Raw genomic sequence first — 21,313 nt, 5'->3', positions numbered from 1 at the left:
AAGCACAGCAATGATATTTGAGAGTGTTTCTCCCTTTTCAGGAAAAGTATCGAAATCGCAATACTTGACTTGGTATCGGTATCGAAACAATAATTTTGGTATCGTGACAACACTAATACAGATGCCCCAAAATATATATGGACACTTAATGTAATAATTTCAATGCAGTAAAAACAAAATATCAAACCAAGTGGTTGCAGTGCCATGCTAGACTGCAGAACTAACCTCAGTTAACTAACGTCAGAGGCGCCCGCGCCATTGAATGTGCAGTTGCTGCAGCACAGCCTATGAGCAAGCCAGACGCTCAATGTGCTAGCTGTGCAGCTGCAAATGCGTTTTACATAAAAGCTTCAGTAAATCGAGGAAAAGGAGTTTCCCCACTGCGTATAGCTACGCAATACTCGTTCCCATCTCAGGGAACTGAGGTTTCGCTAGTAACCAAGTAGTTTTCTGAGCCATTTTTGCAAATTGGTTACATTATGATTTTTGTACGAAATTAGTTTCCTTCATGTTTCAAAATTTAAACCCTAGAAACATATTTTTGTGAAATTGTTTGCTTCAAAAGATTGTTTGTGCTCATTTTTTTAAATAAAAATATATTTTGATGTATTTTGCAATACTTTTTACGAGTTTCTTAAGTGTCCACATATATATTTTTTGGTTTCTCCAGACCTGAAAACAGCCATTCTTATACCATACTTTAATGTGTTATTCCTACTCAGCCTGAGAGGAGTATTGGACCATTATCGCCTCACGCTGTTCCCGTTTCCTCAGATACAAAACTTACTTCCTGAATGAGGTCACTGCTGTTCAAACACCCTAATTTCCAATCCACACACCAGGGTCCAATCAGATTGCACCTATAACCATGCTTCTATACTATTTCTGTTTATTATATTAGCAGTAGGCAGAATCTGTAAGATTTACGATGCTTTTTTATGAAGTGCTCATAAAAATTCATTTTTTTTTTAATTTAGCACACTTATAAAGCTTTTTTTTTATAAAACAGACATTTACATTTGCCTCAATAAAATATTTAACAAACAAACATGCAAGGAATTTGTAAAACTTTTTAAGCCTGCATATAGGTGCACTATACTGTTCAAAGTTAGTGGTCGGTACGATTTTTATTGTTTTTGAAAGAAGTCTCTTATGCTTAACTACCTGCATTTATTGATCAAAAATACAGTAAAAATGGTAATCTTGTGAAATATAAAAATTTCTGTCTCAGTATATTTCAAAATGTTGTAACTTTCTAGTGTTATATCATCTTCAGTGTCACATGATCCTTCAGAAATCATTATAATATGCTGATTTGGTGCTCAAGAAACATTTCAGTGTTGAAAACACACGTGCTTCTTAATGTTTTTGTGGAAACCATGATATTTTTTTCAGGATTCTGTGATGAATAGAAAGTTCAACAGTTTATTTAAAATACTGTAGAAGTTTTTAATGATTCCTTGCTGAATAAAAGTATTAATTTCTTTCACATTATGAACGGTAGTGTATAGGTTATTTATACTATAAAGTAAACAGAAATTAAACATTACCGCATTCACTGCATTCAAACTAAGGTTAATTGTCTCTGAAAAAGGTCAAATTTATGTTACTTAAGTCCTTAAAGAACTTTTAGACCCTAAGTTCACGTTTGGCCACATCCCAAGAGGACACTTGACAATAACATGACCCACTTTATAGCTTAACAACAAGTGCACATGAACCATAATCCCCTTCCTCAACTTTCTTTGCCCTCTTTCCAGACGGGTAGACAGGCATGCTCCTGCAGGAATGTCCCAGATGTTTTGCTTTTGAGAACTACTTGGGTATGTCACCCCAGGTTGAAAATACCAGCTACATTCTTCTCTAGCACCTCTCCGTCCAATCAGCTCTTAGGATTATAGATGTGGGCAACTGTGGGGCGATAAGAGCAGGGTTGCTGTTTACACACAGGCGGATCTTTGTTAGGTGACCCTGACTATGGCTTTAATCGTCAAGACCTCTTGATGCAGGTAAAAGCTGCAATGTTCAGGCATGTTCAGACATCCACAGCAAACAAAGAAGCCAGGTCTTTCATGAAGACTGCGGTGGGTTAATAACATGCAGGAAAGAAATCAAATGGGGGAAGGAAAAGGGGGAGAGTGTTAATTTGAAAACAACATTTGTTTTATGAGCCACTGAGACAGGATGAAAGATAAGACCGTGGAGAGAGAGACAGAAGTGTTACGAGAACATTGAGACGTCAGATCTATGATGAAGAAACAGAAGGAGCAGACAAGGCCAAAATCTTCCACAAAGGGCTTTTTGAGTCCTTTTGCTTTACGCAAGGCATGATGTGGGAGGACATTCCTGACAACTATCAGCTCAGCTGTAACGCACATGGGACGATCAAAGAAGGATCACACATTTCATAGTCTCGCCTAGAGCTGCAGGACGGGTGGTGACAGCCACACACAAGTTTAGCATTTCGGCGGACGGGTGGGAGATTTAAAAAGGGAAACGGTCTGTCAACCTCCCCCTGTTTTCATTCCTTTCCCTCATCAGATCTGTCAAGAACTCTGGCAGAGACATGGTTGCTTTCCAGGTCATTTCCAAATGCATTTGAGGTAGGCTGATCTCGGTTGTGATGGCCGGGTTCATCTTTTTGCCCTACATATAGGGGGCTATGTTCAGAATGGAATACTAACTATTTACTGTTTACCGCCACTCTTAAAAGTTCTTTGTTGACACTGATGGATCCTTTCCATTGCAAGGTTCTTAGATTCCCAAATTGTTCTTCACCCTATGAAAAAATGCTTCCTTTAAGAGTTATTTACTGAAATGCTCTTTGGGCAACCCGAAATGATTCTTCTATGGCACCGCTATTCAAAATTACAAATGTTAGGCATTATAGCACATTATAAAACAGATCCTTGATTCTGATTGGTTGGGCTGCGTTCGCCATTGTAAATGACTCTCCAAACCTGGCTGTGACCTCATTAAAATAAGTATTTTTATTGACTAACCCTTTTTTAAAAGCAATAAGCCTTGTGAAACCAGGAATTTAGAACAGCTTAGGGGGTTTTAGGCACTCCTCTCCGTGTCGTGTCTAACAACTCCCCTTAGCTGTTCTAAATTTACTGTAAACCACGGCTTGGGTCTTATTGCTATGATACAAGCTTCAAACATATGCATGTTACATTATCACATGACCTCATCACATGTTGTCAGGGTCCAGTTATTATCTTGGAAATATAATGTCTTAATCTTTGGCAGTCCAATAAAAAAAGAAACTCAAATAAGAGATGTTAATAGATTGTGAATGCAGGCTTTGTGCTGGCTCTGAATTTATAGTGTCATATTAAAGAGAAGCCATGACATTCTTACCTTTTATCAGGGGTCATTATCTTTTGATTAAAGTTACACACTCGCATCTTTAACAATATCAGCATATAAAGCCCATCTGATCTCTCAAAGGTGACAAAGCTGCGCTGCTTATTTAGTCCAGTCTGTCACATGTGACAATGATCTCATTGTGCCTGGACCTCAGTTTAATATGGGATTCCCTTCATGGCATGCAGCTCATTAACCAAGGGTTGAAGCAGCCCCCTTGCTTCCCCTGGACACACTCAATGATGTGAGATCTTTTAGGTAGACAAACCACTCTCTGTTCTGAGTTTCCTCCCCTTCTACAGTCTTTCACTGACTATCAGGCCACTGAAAATCATTATGTTGCATAAGAAGGGTGATATTAATGCTGTTATGTTTAAAAATAACAATAGTTATCTATAAAGACTGTAATTATGGAAGCAATTTGGAACAGTTTGTTGCGAAACAGGGCAAATGTGACTCGCAGATATTTTGCTTTTTAATAAACGACTTGAGGAACTGAATAATAATTCGCCTGCACCATTATAATGCAAGATTTTTACAATTGTCTGAAACAACATATTAAGACCTTTTCAGTCATTAGTCCCAAAGTTAGCAAATGAAAGAGTGTGGAATGTTGTTACAGCTGCATCTGTCTGCAGGGATAAGAACCGTAAGGAAATCCACATTAGGCTGCAAAACCTTATGTAATATTATTTTAACAGTATTCCTCTCAAGCAAAAATTTCTTTGAAGAAGCCATACCATCGTATAGAGCTTTTTACACGTAAAGCCACTTTGATAGGTCAGTTTACAAATTGAAGCTAACTCTTTGTTTCAATAATATGTATTCCTTAATATTTTGTATTTTGAGGTGATTTCTTGGTACTAGATTACTAAATGATGCACCATTGTCCATTTAGCCTTTTTTAATCATGTCCAAATTTTTCTGTTCATACAGCAGTTAAACCACCAAGTTTCGTACCATTCAGACGAAGTAAAAAATGTAAAAATTTGAAACTTTTAAACTGATTTTTTTTTTTAAATGTCATTTTAGGGTTAAAAAAATAAAGGTTCTTTACAGGCATCTGTGGTTTCATAAAGAACCTGTTGCATCCATGAGACATTTTCCCTGTACAAAAGGCTCTTTTGATTATTAAAACTCTCTTCACAGTAGAAATGATAGTTTAACAATTGGCATTGTGCGAAAAACTTGCTTTGGAACCAATATGGTCCATGATTCACCTGACTCTGAGGTGTTTTTGAATGCAAGCAGATCTCATGCAGATGTTTTTCTCTTGTCACAACTGATTGACAGAATTATCAATCAACACATGCAATTACGGTCTTTGTAACCACACTCAACAAAGATTTCACACCTCTCCGCCAGTGAGAGCTCTGTAAGTCAGCCGGATCACAGGTTAACACACCTGAGCCAATTGTAAAAGTGTTGAGTGACGGGTCCAATGTTTTCACAACCATAGCATCTGGTTCACTAATAGCATCTGCATCCCTCTCGTCTGTCTGCATGTTTAAATCTTTTCTCGCAGTGACTCACAAAATAATTGCTGCTCTTATGCATGTAACTCATGACAATTGTGTGCTGAGTGTCATAGACAGTGTTTTTACAACCGTAACATCTGGTTTGAGGATTCTAACGCTATTGTTTTTGCACAGTGCATGGGTCATTTAAGTCACCAAACAAAACAATGCACAAAAGCAACAATAAAAACAACTATAAACCTTCAGCTGTTTGTTCAGTTTAATTTGATTGATTCTTTTTTTTTTTTTCTTTTTTTGTCAGACAGTGAAATCCCACCTCTTTTTAAAAGTTCTTTTACCTGTTTTCTTTCAGGTTGGTTTAAAGAGGGCTATCATTGTCTCTGGTGTTTGATGTTTATATGATGCCAATCTCTCAGTTCAGAGTCATGATTCAGTGCCCATGATGAATTCAACAGACAAAACACATGCCAAATTGTGCCAAGGCTCAAGTAGAAAAAGTTAAATAGAGACTGCAGCCAAAATAAACATTATCAGTCATATTTAGTAGTTTCTTTAACCATTATGCATCACCAAACAGGTACTGAGTGATTCAGTTAGGGACACCTAAAAAAGAAAATAATATTTCTCATTTGATGTATACTTATTTATAGAGAAGACTGAGTCACAGTACTGCTGTCATTACCATCACACCATGCAATTTTTCAGACAAAGTTTTTTTAAAAGGTTTATGGTGGAAATGGAAGTGATAAAATAGATCATAAGTGAACACATCTGCCAGGACAGCAGAGAGAATTTTTTTTTTCTTGCATTCATGAAATGAAAATACACTGTAAAATGGTAACTTGAGCTGTTTTTACTTGATTTAACGCAAAAATAATTTTGTTGGTATTAATTATTTTATTTAGGTTGATTCAGCAATATTATATATTTTTGACTTTAATATTATTTCTATTATTGGATAGTTTTTGTCATTACCGAACCAGTCAGATAATTTCATTAGACGTCACTGTAATAACAACAATCCATCACACATGTATGATATGTATAGACTTAAGTTTAATCTTCCAATATTATAGGTAAATGTCCCTAAGTAAAGAATCACCATGTTCATTATAGACAGAGACAGTGTGCGCTTATTTTGAGTAAACAGACTTTTACTTCAAGGTTTATTTGTGTAAATGATAAAAAGTCTCACCATTGCCGAAACGATGTCTGTCATCTTGAATGGCAACTCCAAAGACACTTACTGAAGGCGCGCAGCGCTCTTCGCCAAATATCCTGCGCGCTTCCAAATGACAGAAAGAAAAGCCTATTCAATATTTCCTCTTCTTTGAAAACTCCAACTCTCTGCCTACGGTTGATGATAAAAATGAAAACAAGTGAAACAATCAGACCAAAATAATTAATTTCCAAAGGAATTAAACAAGTCTTGAGGCTCTTTGGTGACTGAAAGGCGCTGTCCTGTCGCTCTTGGCCAGCGGCGACTCCGCTGTGCTGTGGAATGCGCAACAGCTGGAACTGAGCCGTTCGCTGATGTGCGCGTGCGCATTGGAGCCCCCGGCGCGTGCAGTTTGTTGACACAAGGGATAAAACATACATCTGTCATTTAAAAAAGCAGCAGTTTGAAATTAATCAGAAATTATTGAAGAATGTTATTAACACAAATGTATATGATTCCATGTTTTCTGTTTAATGTATTAATACGTTGTCGTTAACACTCACTACGAACCCCAAACCCACCAGCCCTCTGACCATTATTCAGTAGGCTACTACTACACACACACACACACGAATATGTGGTTTACTTTTTTACATTGCTTTAACTCATTATTTTTCATTAATATTATGAAATATTACAATTTAAAATAATGTTTCTCTTTTTTAATATATTTTAAAATGTAATTTATTTTTGTGATGCAAAGCTGAATTTTCATCAGCAAGTACTCCAGTCTTTGGTGTCTTATGATCCTTCAGAAATCATTCTAATATGATTATTTGATACTCAGTTATTATCAATGATGGAAACAGTTGTGCTGTTTAATATATTTTTTTTGGAATACTTTTTTCAGGATTCATTGAGTAAAACGTTAACAGCATTTATTCATAAAAACAGCATTTATTCAAAATACAATTTAACACATCCTTGTTGAATTAAAGTACTAATTTCTTTAAAAAAAAAATAGTTATTGTTCCCAAACTTTTGAACAGTAGTGTATATTGTTACAAAAGATTTCTATTCTAAATAAATACAGTTCTTTTTAACTTTTTATTCATCAAATAATCCTGAAAAAAGTATCTCAGGTTATAAAAAAAATATTAAGCAGCACAACTGTTTCCAACATTGATCATAAATCAGCATATTAGAATGATTTCTGAAGGATCATAAGACACCAAAGACTGGAGTACTTGCTGATGAAAATTCAGCTTTGCATCACAAAAATAAATTATATTTTAAAGTATATTAAAAAAGAGAACCATTATTTTAAATTGTAATAATATTTCATAATATTACTGTTTTTTTTTTTTTAACTGCAGGCTTGATGAGCATAAGAGACTTCTTTCAAAAACATTAAAAATAGTAATGTTTCCAAACTTTTGACTGGTACTGTATATATATATATATATATATATATATATATATATATATATATATATAACATGTACTTAAATGTTTAAGTATATATATTTCACTCAAACAATATAACATTGAATTAAACCACACTGTTAAAGTATATGCTTTATTTAGAAATATCTAAATATTATCTCATATCGAAATATCTAAATATAATAGATATTGAGTGAGACACTGTACATATCAGAAATTGTACCATGTGAATGCAGAGACCTCAATACTTGGTAGACATAACACAATGACGGTAACATTTGATGGATCGTTTTTGTGTTTGAATGTGTCATTTTGAGTAGAAAATGAACTCCAAATGTCACAAAATGTCAAGTTACTAATCCTAACATCAAAAGCAATAATAAAACAGTGTAAATACAACTGGAAAATCAGTGATTAATTAATCATTAATTATTCAAGGTCCATTGCATTATGGGAACACCAGTACCAGAAAAATTTAGTCATTTTACTTAATTTTATAACGTTGATATTTACACTTGCATTTCTACATGCTTGAATTGAGTACTAATATAGAATTTACTTCGTTTTTTTATTCTTGCCTGAACTAACTTTTCATGTAAATTACATTGTTTTTTTTCTGTAGTATTTACTTGACCACAAAATCATTTTTATCAGTGCATCACAGACAACTTTTCTGCATTTAAAAAAAAACAAAACACTTTCTATGTTATATCAGGAAGTGTCCTGCATGTTTGCGTGGTAATACCCAAGTCATTATACACACGTCCTCATAAACCATATTTCGTGTAGTGAAAATACATTACAGCTGTCAACTCAAAATATCCACTGAGTATGTTAACTCTAATTAACATACAGAGTCTACAATGTGTGTCATACATTCTCACCCACCGTCGTTCACACCCTACATCCAATTTGTGATTAGCGGTCACGTGTGGCTGAATTCTTTGGTAAACCGGATGCTCCAGCGCGCACTCATCCACGCTTTTCTTATCTCAGAAATGAGACCCTTTTACTAAATAAATAAGCAAGCTCTCCACATGAAGGTTGTCTGCAATGGTAGAGTAATAAGTGCTTGGAATCACCTGCTCTATGCATGTATATTTTCCTAAAACTCCATCAAACAATCTATCATTACTCTTTACAGTCCCCGAATGAGCTGGACAAACAGAGGGAACGGAGAACTGGATGACCTTTGGTCAGTTCACAGATGGCCAGTGTTGCCCATATAGCCTCCCTTCACCATGGAGCCCAGGAGAACCCTCAAACAAAAAGGCAGAAGCTACGAGCGTTAAGTGAGTTAGAGAAAACATTGCAGCATGTTGTCCACCGTAGCAGTCGTTACCCACAAGGCCACAGTGGCGTGTAATTACACTGTAGTTAGTGTCCCTTTACTTAAGTTACTGCATTGCTGCTGACATGAAAAAAACAACCCCTGACATTCTTTCATGATCTGGAATGAAATAAAGAGGGAGTGAAGAAAGGGAGAGCCCAGAGTGTGAAACAAAGGATGGAGAGAAAGAATTTTGTTTGTCAAGGTCTTAAAAAGACCACTGGTGCACACTTTCATGGAAAGAACAAAGAATCTCATAGTTTGAAAATGTAGTTTGGCCAGGTCACCATTGTCTTGAGCTTCTCAAATATTTGGCATAAGGTTTTTTAAGGCTTGGAATTACACAACAAATCATTGATATAGAAGAGTCCAAAAGTCTGACCACTAAAATTCACTTATTCAAAATCTAAATTTTGGAAATTCTTACAAATGAAGCTTCCAAAAGGGCACCATGATGCCATAGAAGAACCATTTTTGGTTCCTCAAAGATCCTTTTAGTGAACAGTTCTTAAAAGAACCATTTTTCTTAATTTGAAGACCACTTTAATAATCTAAAGAACCGTTTCCCACTGTATGAACCTTTTGTGGAATGGAACGTTTCCATGGATGTTAAAGGTTCTTCATGGAACCATAGATAAAGAACTTTTGTTTTCAAGGGTGTATGATGTAAAATAAATAAGAAATATGGAGTATTCTGCACTATTTCTAGGAAATTGAAATTGAGCATGTGACTTCTTTGTACAGACAGTCAGATGTTCTTGCTTCATCTAAGCTCAAAATGCTCTGGGACATCTCAAATCATCCTGGAGAACATGATCATCAGATGTTACGCAAACTTATGTGTTATTTCAGTTCAGAGACATCGAGTGGAACTCTAATGATTATTACGCTGATAATATAATTTGTGATGAAATTACAAAGAAGTAAATGCATAAGTATTTGCACTTGTTGATGTTTATGTCTTCTGATTCAAAACTGGACTGCATTTTATGAATATCCAAACTGAAAAACTCAAGGGGAAACATTCCCTTTGCGATAACGGCGGCGAACAAAAACTGATTTTAAAGCCAAAGAGAACGAGAGCAGCTGCGCTGATTAGATCTGTCTCCGCTTTCTTTCTCTCTTCCTAAATACCTCCATGCTTTGAGCACATAATTGTTCCTTCATTGGATTCAAATGCTCTGTGTGGACTCGTTCACATGGTCCTGATCATTATCTGATGTCCTTCCCATCCCAGAGTCCACTGGAATGTGGACATGGTCACAGGGAAGCGCAAGTGTGGTTCCTCTTGTGCTCTGCAGGGCCCTTTATGTGGAGCCGGTCACACCATTTCTGTGAATTCTGATAGGAACCGTTTTTTTAAATACTGAAGAGCAAAAAAATAAAGTGAGATTAACTAAAGATGATTACACCTAATTCTCATAAAGAAGAAAAAAGATTTTCAGCATTTCATTTAAAGGGCTAATTGGATCAATCTCACAAAGCCCGTCATGCTTATTTCACACTAAAATCAAAAATATATTTCTATATTTATAATGTCACAATGGGAAAACATTTTTTTTTTAAATTATAAATGTTATTTACTTTTAAATAAATGTTATTTACCCCCACCCCATAACTTTAATGAGAAATTAAATTATAAATGATTATCCATCATGTCAGTATTTATTATAGTGCCAAATTTCAGCGAAAAATCAAGGCAAATTATAAATTACATTTTTGTACCAATAAGAAGTTACAGAATCTATTTATTGGTAAAAATGCCATTTTCCCCACAACTTTAATGAGAAAAAAACAATGATATATTAAAATTATTATCCATCATGGCAGTATTTGTTATAGTGACACATTTCTGAGCATATCGAGGCAATTATATATATCTAAAAAAAGATTGTACCAACAATAATTTATTGGTTAATAAAAAACACCAACTTTAATGAGAAAAAACAATTATGTATTAATTAAAGGGGTCATATAATGCCATTTTTGTACAAGCTAATATGATTCTTTAGGGTCTAAATTAAAAGTTTGTAATATACTTTAATTAAAAATTCTCATTAGTATTGTAAGAAAACACTCATTTGACCTGGTCAAACACAGCTCTATTTTCAGCACGCCATTTAAGTGCATGTGTCTTTAAATGATAATGAGCTTTGCTCACCTCGCCCCTCTGTTCTGTGCGTACACCGTTCATTATAAACGTGGGATTATGAATTATATTGATAACGTCGTACATAGAAAACATGCCGTAATGTACCCTGAGTGTGAACAGCCGCATTCATCGTGAAGCGTGCTCGCTATTTGCAAAGATTAATATAATATTAATATAAAGGTTAATAAAACGTTACACTCACTGTCACTTCAGTTCTTCTGGAGGTGCAGCAGGAACACGAAGTTGGTACCGATCCTTTTTCAGGAGCAGCTTCTAGCAAAACCAGCTTTATACTGACCCTCGTTTATAAAGCAGTCTGGTGAAATGATTCGCGCAAACATGAAAGCGTTGACGTTGATTGTGGGGAATATTCCCTTCGGAAACAAAACTCAGCCACTGCGTCTTCAGCGGTTCGGATTTAGGAACATCAATATGACTGCTGTGTTCCTTATTACACCCAAGAACAGAACACCACAATCACTTAAACGCCATTCTGCTCATAGACAGTGCTCCAGTATCAACAATGACGCGCAGATTATGATGATTGACAGCTCGCTCACGAGCGAGGGCGGGTCTGATTTGAAATCGTGGGAGGGGCGTCCGACCGTGTGACGTCACTAGGTCGAACGGCTTGATTTTAGATTGGAAAACATATAAGGAGATAAAAAAAAAAAACACTGGATGGATTTTTATCATTTTATGATGGTTGTGTACAGGCACTGGCAACACACATATCAATACAATCAACTTGTAAAAGTGCATACCATTATATGACCCCTTTAAATTCTAAATTGTTATTCATCAAAGCCGTATTCATAGTGCCACATTTCTGAGAAAATTGAGGCAGCAGAAAATACAAAAACTCTTTATTTTTGTTCTTCACCAGCTGTAAAAGAAAAGTGGTTCCTGTCGTGACCATGGTCCACATCTTCCACTGTTAAACCACTCTAAGTGCTGAGATCATACAGAACACAGGATGCTTTCTTTTTCATGATGCATCATAAAAAACTCAATGAGCATGCTTGTTCTTGCCCTGATATTGTGATTTCATATATTTCTATATGACAGAATAAACATTTAATATTCATTCAAATGCATTCTAAAATATGAATCATAATTACACACATTTTTTTTCAGTGCATAAAGTATGTGAACGTGATGTTGCGGTAAAATTATCAGACTAATGACACTTAAAGCTCTGTTGAATGAAATATAAAAAATGGCCAGTTTAGAGCTTATTTGGTGCATGCAGTGACCTCCATGTGATCCCAGTTCTTCGTGGTCAGTACAACTCCAGTTTTTGCGGTGGTCAAAGAAAATGTCATGTGCCTGACTGATCTTGAAGGAGGAGGTTATTTAAACTAATGACAGTGCTTGCGAAGTCCACAAGTTCTACGAAGTCTGAAGTGATGATATTGACCCCATCTATGCCTGGCTTTTGCGCCCCCACCCACGTCATTATGGTTGGAAGGTTCCTGTGACAGAAACAACAGAAGTGCATGTAAGAACAGACGGGTAGGATGCATTGAATAATGCATATTCTAATAACATGCTGATCAATAGTGCTCATGCACAAATTAAGCCTGCATTTACACTCATTTTCCACTTTATCTCTTTAATAAAAGACTGAAAATAGTATGTACACTACCTTTCAAAAGTTTGGAGTCAGGAAGATTTTTTTGTTGTTGTTGTTGACAGAAATTAATACTTTTATCCAGCAAGAATGCATTTAATTAATAAAAGGTGATGAAATTTATAATATTACAATATATTTCTCTTTCAAATAAATGCTGTTCTTTTGAACTTTCTTCATCAAAGAATTAATTTAGAATTTTTTTCTACAGTTTCCACAAAGCAGCACAACTGTTTTCAACAAAAATGTTTCTTGAGCACCAAATCAGAATATTAAATGATTTCTGAAGGATCATGCAGCCAAAGAATGAAGTAATTATGCTGAAAATTCAGCTTTGCCATCATAAATTAATAGAAAATATATTACGAATAGAGAAGTTATTTTAAACTGTAAAAACATTTCGCAATTATCGTTTTACTGCATTTTTGACCAAATAAATTCAGCCCTGGTAAGCATTAGAGACTTCTTTCAAAACACACTTTCAAGGTTGTATTCGCATAAATACTATATGCAATGTTTAATCAACATGACAAAACCGCACTCGTCTACAGGGAAGTAGTTGAAGTAGTTTTAGCAATCACAGAGTTAGTTCTGCTTCAGGTCAGCTCAGACTAGAAATAAACTTCCCAAGCACCACAGCCATCTACAGCAGCAGCCAGGACAAAACCAGGAAATGGGAAGCTCAGGCTGTGTTTTTCCTGGAATAATAAACAATCCAACATCCACACTCAGGCAGATTTAAACAGCTTCCTCCGGGTCGGCTGTCTCACTAGGATTTCCGCTAAGACGCAGCACGAGGCTCCATACTTCTGTGTTGGTCAGTATATGTGCCACTATCAGACAGCCTAAGTTCATGTAGGCTATGTTCAAAATAGTATACAAAATGTAGTCTGAATACTATATGTACTGTATATTAGGTATGCATTGATCAAAAGCCAGCATTTCAAGGGGCCTTGGAATTTTTTATGAGGGGCCCTCTTCAGCCAGGGTCCAATAAGTAGGCTGGGACCTTAGCAGACCCCCTCATTGTGATGACAGATTGAGTTTGTGCTCAGAAGGGTTTCTCACTCTGGTCCTCCAGACACTTACCAAATATGGGGCTGCCACCTAGTGGATCATTTAAAAATTATTCCAACATTTATTGTTTATTTCAATATGTGTGTGTGTGTATCATATAGATATACAATTATAATTTTTGTAAAAAAAAAAACGAGTTAAGGTTTTAGTAATTTTGTTGTGTGTTTTTGTCATTTTTATTAGTTTTTGTTTTTAAACATGTTTGAAATTTATAGTTTTATTAAGTTTTATTTGATTTAGTTATTTTAGGGTGTGTTCATTCACACTTGGCATGTTTGGTTCGATTAAAACGAACCCTGGTGCGATTGCTCGGTTCATTTGAATAAACAAACTGGTGCGGTTCGATTTAAATATGAACATGACACGGACCAAAGACCGTGATGTTACAAGATGCGACCCTAAAAAGGACAAAATGCTGAAGCATACCTGTTTTTTTTTTGTCATAGGAGCTACGTTGCCCATTACAGTTCGGTACAGGCATCAGAAACGCTGTTTCCTTGCTGCAGATCTTTTCTTTTGTGCGCAACGGAGGAATTCCTAGCACTGTTTTGACTCCTTTACACATTTTATAAACTCAAGATCTCAGCTGGTCAAAATACCATCATACGTACACACATACAACGAGTGCATTTATCCCAGAACACAGCATTGTTTTAGATGTTCGTTAAGTTTTTTGTATCTTTAGGTTCAGTCTTAAAAATGACAGTGTGAACACTAATCGGACTAAATGTCTTGTTTTCTGTTTTGGTCCAGACCAAAAGAACCAAGAGAACCAAACTAAAAGTGTGAACACATCCTAAATAATTCAGCTTAAAAATGTTTCCTCAACCTAGAAACTCACCTCTCCACCAGGTAGTTTCTTAGCCCCCGCACCAGGCCCCTGGCAATGGTCTTGACACGTGGGGTTAAAATGGCCTGGGATACATGAAAGCTGCCGTATTTGGCTCGTTCTCCCAGCGTGGTCTCCAGGAACTGGATGAGCTTGGTAGCGTCTGTGGTATTGGCCCAGGGAGCGGGGATTTTACTACCAGGCCACATCACAGGGCAGCCCTCAGCCGATGGATGATGGTAGAACACTAGGACCTGTGAAACCAAACACAAATGAGTCAGCCATTATTCTGTAGTCAAAATAACATGATGGGCTCTAATGATGATAATGCTAATATTATTAGTGGTGCTTCCAAAAGGCTTGCTATGGCTCATATTTGAGCTTAGTGAACAATCTGTATTAAAGTATTAAACCTTGGTGCATATCTCATGCAGTTTCCACAACAGTCATTAATTATCTGAATTATCAAGGAGAGGTACGACCAACGGACCAAAAAAATCTCATAGACTTACATTGAAGTAGGGACTTAAGCCTTATCTAGGGACCAGAGTTAGAGACTTGATGGTGGGTTCTAGCAAGTGGCCAATTAGTAAACACCCAAAACACCATAGAAACCACTTGGTAAAACACTCAAAAAACCTCCTCAATCATAGAAACCATCCACAACATCCAAAATGAAGTGTTTCTTAAGCTTTTTTATTGTCCACAACAATATCCGATGGCTCCATGATTTTTCCAGTTTTGAGTGATTTACTGGATAAGGAGTAAAGATTATAAAACATTTTTTATGCATTTTCAACCCAATAAAATATAAAAAAGAAAAGAAAAATGATAATCGTTATAAAAATACCCATGAAGTCCTAAGATTTTATTTTCCTAAATGAGACTATGACGTTTATGGCGGAGAAATGCAACCTCCGGAGGACGCAGCCTTCGAAATGAGACACAGCTAAATACTCCGAAATCGCATACTTCCCTACTATATAGTAGGCGAAAAACAGTTTGTGACAAAATAAGTATGTCCGAATTCACCATACTCATAAAAGAGTAGGCAAAAAAGATTTTCTGAAGTGTGTATACAATGGACACTTTACTATCCCATGAGGCCACGGGAGAGGATTTATGATTAGAGGTGAAACGACGTAACTGATGCTGGTAGGTCACATGATAATGACAGCATGGCGAATGTAGAGCGTCCGGATTACATTCATAGAACATACTTTTTAGCTGTCGTGAAGTAATTACTAATTCGAAATAAGTACATACTCGAGAGTATGTGATTTTTGGATGCAGTCACCATTTGATAGCGTGCAAACAAAGGCGGTCGACACATGCGCTCTAGAAAGGTTAATCTTTGTTCAGCGTCTGCACTATTTTTCTCCAGAAGTTATGACCGATACAAATGTCTTTCAATTCTTTTAAACTAAAGTTTCGTCTATCTCATAACCACCTCACACAAGTGCTTGTCAATGCGAGTGTCGCTTATGTTTGCAGTCTCTGCTATTTTGTTGTTGTTGTTCCGTCTCTTTAGTTTAATTTTCTATTGTGAAACAATGACCTAAGCCAAATTCTGTGTGCATTTGCGACCGCAGTTACAAAAATCGTGTGGCGAGCGCACTATGGTGACAATTACAAACAGAAGTATACTTTAGGCTTAAGGCTTCCTTATATATCCATGTCCCTCAAGGGGGTCAGCCCTATGTTCCCACAACCCTATGTTCCCACATTTTTAAGATTTTTTTTTTTTTTACGATTTGTCTAAACCCCAGTTAACTTACGGGTAGGTTTAGGGGTGGGGTCAGGGGTAGGAACACAGACATGCTCCCTTTTCAAGACTGTGCATGGGAATATGGGTTCTTTGACGAAAAATGAAATTAGAGGATGAATTAAAATAAGAAATATCTTGGTTTTTAGATTTTGGCTTATTCTAAAAAGATTTTGGCTTATTCTAATGCTTGTTTTTTAACAATTTAATTTCAAGTTATTTTGAAGAAGTTTTTAGGTTTGCTGAGGCCCCCTGGTTGAGAACCAATTCCTTCATTCATGGAACTGTTACTTCTGCACAGGCAAACACCACTCACATTTTGAATTCATACTTGAATATGTAACCAGCAACTCTGCCAGAATATTTAATATCTTGGTTCACCACCTTTTCTACCAGCAGAATCAGAATCAGTTATGTCCACAAAGACTAACATGAGAATCTGCTAATCTGAATGTGTTCACAAATAGCATAGTGCTTGCAGGGGATGCGAGTGTCCAGTTGTTGCCATTTGTACACCTGTCCTCCTCCATCAGAGTGGAAGTGAGACGTTAATCCGACAGTGATTAGGGTCAGAACACAGCAGGAATAGCTGACCCTTTGGTGCAGCACACCACAGACACACAAAGAGTCGGCACGTCAGCTCTAGTTCACACACAAGTTGCTGTCAAAACAGCCTGAACTGCAAGTTTAGTATAACAGTAAAATGCAAACCCACACAATTTCCTCTTGTTTCCATAGTCATTAGTTCATGCATTCATGATCTCTAGACTAGATTACTAATGCATTACTAGTTGGTTGTTCTTCATCCTCAATAAACAACCTACAATTAGTCCAAAATGCAGCTGCTATAGTTCTTACTAGGTAAAGAAAAAATGATCATAACACCAATCTTATCATCTCTACACTGGTTACCTATTAAGTTCTGTATCAATTACAGAGTATTGCTACTGACCTATAAGGCCCTAAATGGTTTAGCTCCTGTGTATTTAACTGATCTACTATCGCCCTACAATCCATCACGCTCTTTAAGGTCACAAAACTCTGGGCTTTTGTTGGCTCCTAGAATATCTAAGTCCACTAAAGGAGGGAGAGCGTTTTCACATTTGGCTCTGGAATAGCCTTTATGGATGCATGACTATTGTGAAGACTTATAACACCTTTGAAGAGACGGCGACAACTCCTGCAAAGATTTCAGATGACGCAAACTCTGAATCAACATGTACCAATGCTACAATTTTCTCTGTCATAATCATTTGTTAACAAACAAGTAGTCATTACTGCCTTAAATTATTACAATGTTTAAATGAATAAATTTTTACTGTGATTTGTTTATGTACATTTCTGAAATGCATAACTTAGACAGTTACCTCTGACAACAGATCACTCTAAATTGTAATGTAGGACATGCATTTTCTGTAAAGCAGTATCGGTATCATTTCTATCAGTAACAGGAAAGGCGTTTTATTTTCCTTTTTTTTTGTTTTTTCAAGTAATTGTGGTGAGTTTCAGAATGACTGATTTCCTAATCTGATCTTTTTTTTAAAGTGTTAAAAAAAGTCAACATCCTTGAAGGTGCTCTAAGCGATGTCACACGTTTTTTAGGCCAAAACATTTTTTGTCACATACGGCAAACATCTCCTCACCATCCGCTAGCTGTCTGTCCCCTGAACACACTGTAAAAAAACGCGGTCTCTGTAGACAGCCCAGGCTCCACAAACGGCAAGAAAAACAAACTGGCCCAGCCTGGACCACGAAACATAACAAACTGTTCCAGCCAATAACCGACAAGAATGATTTGGGGGTGGAGTTTGGGGGGTTAGTGCGTGGATGAGGAGGAGGGAGGGTCTAGCTAGCCTCTGTTTTGTTTGACAATACTTCGAACGTCAACAAGAAGTGACGTCACCCAACATCACTTAGAGCACCTTTAACATCAACATTCTTATTAGTGCACTGATATTATCAGTATTTATTGTTATTGAGTAACAGATTACAAGATTTTGCTGCTTTTTCTTCTCGTCAAATCAAGATTTTTACTTTATGTAAAGCCTTCATTATTATCATCAGATATGTACAACATGAGCTCACCTGGTACTTGTTCTCCCACAGATAGTTTAGAGTGATCTCCTCCACCACGTCAAGCTTGCAGAGCTTGTGACCAAACACGTCCTTCAACATCTTGATTAGGTATTGATGATGCTCCTCGCTCATTGCATAATGATGATTAAAGTCTAAAAAAACAACCTCTTTCTTGTGCACGTTCAGAAAATGGTTAATGTCATTAAGGCCATCACGTACTTTGTGTCCAAACAGCCCATGTATAAAGTATATCTCGTGGCCTGGTTCTCCTGGTTTGGTGGACACACGCAGGTCGAAATAGCGTATTCCTCCCTCAAGCTGTTCTCTGAAGGTTAGGTTCTGAGTCATGGACCACTTCTTCATCACCTTCTTGGCAAGAAAGCGGAATATCGCAGCTAGGTGCTTCACATATGCTTTCTGGTCTGGGCCGACTGGAGCGTGCTCATCCACCCAGAAGCTGAAGGAGTCATGAGACCCTAAAAGATGAACACAAAGGCAGAATCAATACAAATTCGAACATTTCAATATGCATTTAAAAAAAGTAATAGGCTTGACAGTTCTGCAGTTAATTTAGCCATTATGTCATGACACTATAAGTTGTTTATTAGAAAGATTTAGTTACAAAAATCAAGCTTTCAATAATCAGTTGCTGATTGTAAAAAAAAAAAAAAAACAGGAACAGGTCTGACCATTAAGACGTCCTCTAAGGAAACCCTAAAAAGGGAGACATTTACATCCTGAAAGGATTATGATGTCATTGTGACATCGTGTTTTTTTTATTTTTTATATTTCATTATTTAATATGTTATTTATATAATATATAAAGCACATTAAAAGAAAGGGAATAGAAATAAATAAAAAGTATACATTAAATTATATATTTTATTAAAATGATCAATTAATGTGAAGGATCTAAGCATTCTTAATAGCAACCTGTGTGTGTGTTGCATGAAGTAAGCAACCATTCATCTGGTGGTCATTTGATTTATCATTTAATCGTTTATTCATATTATTATTCGATTTATATTATTCATAATTTAATTATTTATTCATCATTTTATTTTATTCATTATCCATGTTTTAATATTCCATATTACTTATTTTACTTCCTTGTTCTTGCAATGCTATTTTAAACTTATGGTCGTGTGGTTCAAGAAGGGGAAATGAAGTTTGCATGAGTAAGAGATAAGTTAACCTCCATTTCAAGGTTTTCTACGTCAAAGGACGATGCTGTGAACAGTATTTTTCCATTGTTTGTGCTTTGGTATAATAACAGTTGTTGGATTTGTACTGGTCTGATGAAGTCTGAGCATTGAAACATACACAAGTTTATTCAATAAACTCTGCTCTTTTTTTTTGTCATGACTTCATCTCCTGCTTCTGCTCTTCTCTGGCTTTCCAGTCAAACTCTCAGGCTTATAGAAGACTGTTAATAGAGTTTTGGGTATCAGACTTGCTGTTGACGGAAAAAAACCCAGACATGTTTTGAACTAACCACCAGCAATCGAAACTTGCTTTTTTTTTTTTTCAGTAAATGCCACAGTTTAATTCTGTAGAATTTGTTTAGAACTACATTATGTAACTCTATATATATATATATATATATATATATATATATATATATATATATATATATATATATATATATATATATATATATATAGAACATTATCAACTTTAACAAAACACAACACAGATTGGGAACTTGCATTTAATCACTCTTTTAACTAAATAAATAAAGTTATACTGTGATAAGGCGTTTATTAGGCTATTATTATTGTTTATTAAATTATTATATAGGCTTCTTTAAATGATTGCAACCAATTAGAATGTTTGAAAAAGTATCAAAGAACAGTCCAATAAGGTTTGGCACTATCAAGCACCATTTGAAGGCGGGGCGTCCTTTTCTGACACATGGTCACAGGAGCACATGGTGTGAGATGAAAGCAAGATTATTTGCTTTGACATGAACTGTACATAAAAAATATGTGTGTGTGTATGAAGGTGTAGAGAAGCCTTTTGGCAGGTTTTGTGAAATTTTTTATTTATTTTGCATGTTCACAAATTCAGTTTTTCTTTTTGTTGCCTCAGGGCAACGTTGTGCTGAATAGGGGTACTTTTCAAGGCAAATAATGTGTTACAAGAAGAGAAGATGCCGGGTTCCTGGGTGCACAGGAACACCCAAAGTCACCAAAGTGACACCAATGTGCAGCATCCACCTGGACGATGTGAAGGCAGCCATATTGCGGCAGAACGCCCACCACACACACCAGCTTATTGGTGGAGAGGAGACAGAGTGATAGATGGCTCGCAGTCTCTGCCCTAATTCATCCCAAATGTGTTCTATCAGGTTGAGGTCTGGTGCGGAGTCATGTTAGAACAGAAAGGGGCCATCTACAAACTGTTCCCACAAAGTTGGGAGCATGAAATTGTCCAAATTTTCTTGGTATGCTAAAGCATTAGGAGTTCCTTTCACTGGACCTAAGGGGCAAAGCCCAACCCCTGAAAAACAACCACACACCTTAATCCCCCCTCCACCAAACAACCCCACACCATAATCCCCCCTCTACAAAACTTTACACTTGGCACAATGCAGTCAGGCAAGTACCGTTTTCCTGGCAACCGCCAAACCCAGACTCATCCATTGGATTGCCAGTCAGAGAAGCGTGATTGGTCACTCCAGAGTCAAGTGGCGGCGTGCTTTACACCACTGCATCCCACGCTTTGCATTGCACTTGGTAATGTAAGGCTTGGAACCAGCTGCTCAGCCATGGAAACCCATTCCATGAAGCTCTCTACAAAGTTTGGAGGTCTGTAGCTATTGACTCTGCAGAAAGTTGGCGACTTCTGTGCGCCTCAGCATGTACTGACCCCACTCTGTGGCCTAGTTGCTGTTGTTCCCAATTGCTTCCACTTTGTTATAATACCACTAATAGTTGACCGTGGAATATTTTGTAGTGAGGAAATTTCACGAATTGCACAGGTGGCAACCTATCACC

The 21,313-nt window shown here is 36.6% G+C and overlaps 1 protein-coding gene across 1 annotated transcript; it reads right to left on the bottom strand.

Moving 5' to 3' along the window:
- Positions 1-12,255: 12,255 nt before the first annotated feature.
- LOC308686727 (PI-PLC X domain-containing protein 2-like) lies at positions 12,256-18,785 on the bottom strand (the record flags this gene model as incomplete). The annotated part of the gene is made up of 3 exons (XM_081395164.1): positions 18,324-18,785; positions 14,486-14,727; positions 12,256-12,409 (listed from the first exon to the last, which is right to left on the bottom strand). The coding sequence occupies exons 1-3, from the start codon at positions 18,675-18,677 to the stop codon at positions 12,256-12,258; spliced, it is 750 nt and encodes a 249-aa protein (XP_081251290.1). The 5' UTR covers positions 18,678-18,785.
- Positions 18,786-21,313: the final 2,528 nt, after the last annotated feature.

This window comes from Scardinius erythrophthalmus, assembly GCF_964197995.2.
Source record: "Scardinius erythrophthalmus genome assembly, contig: HAP1_SCAFFOLD_704, whole genome shotgun sequence".
NCBI classification, from domain to species: Eukaryota; Metazoa; Chordata; class Actinopteri; order Cypriniformes; family Leuciscidae; genus Scardinius; species Scardinius erythrophthalmus.
This window is presented reverse-complemented; position numbering and strand designations above follow the sequence as displayed.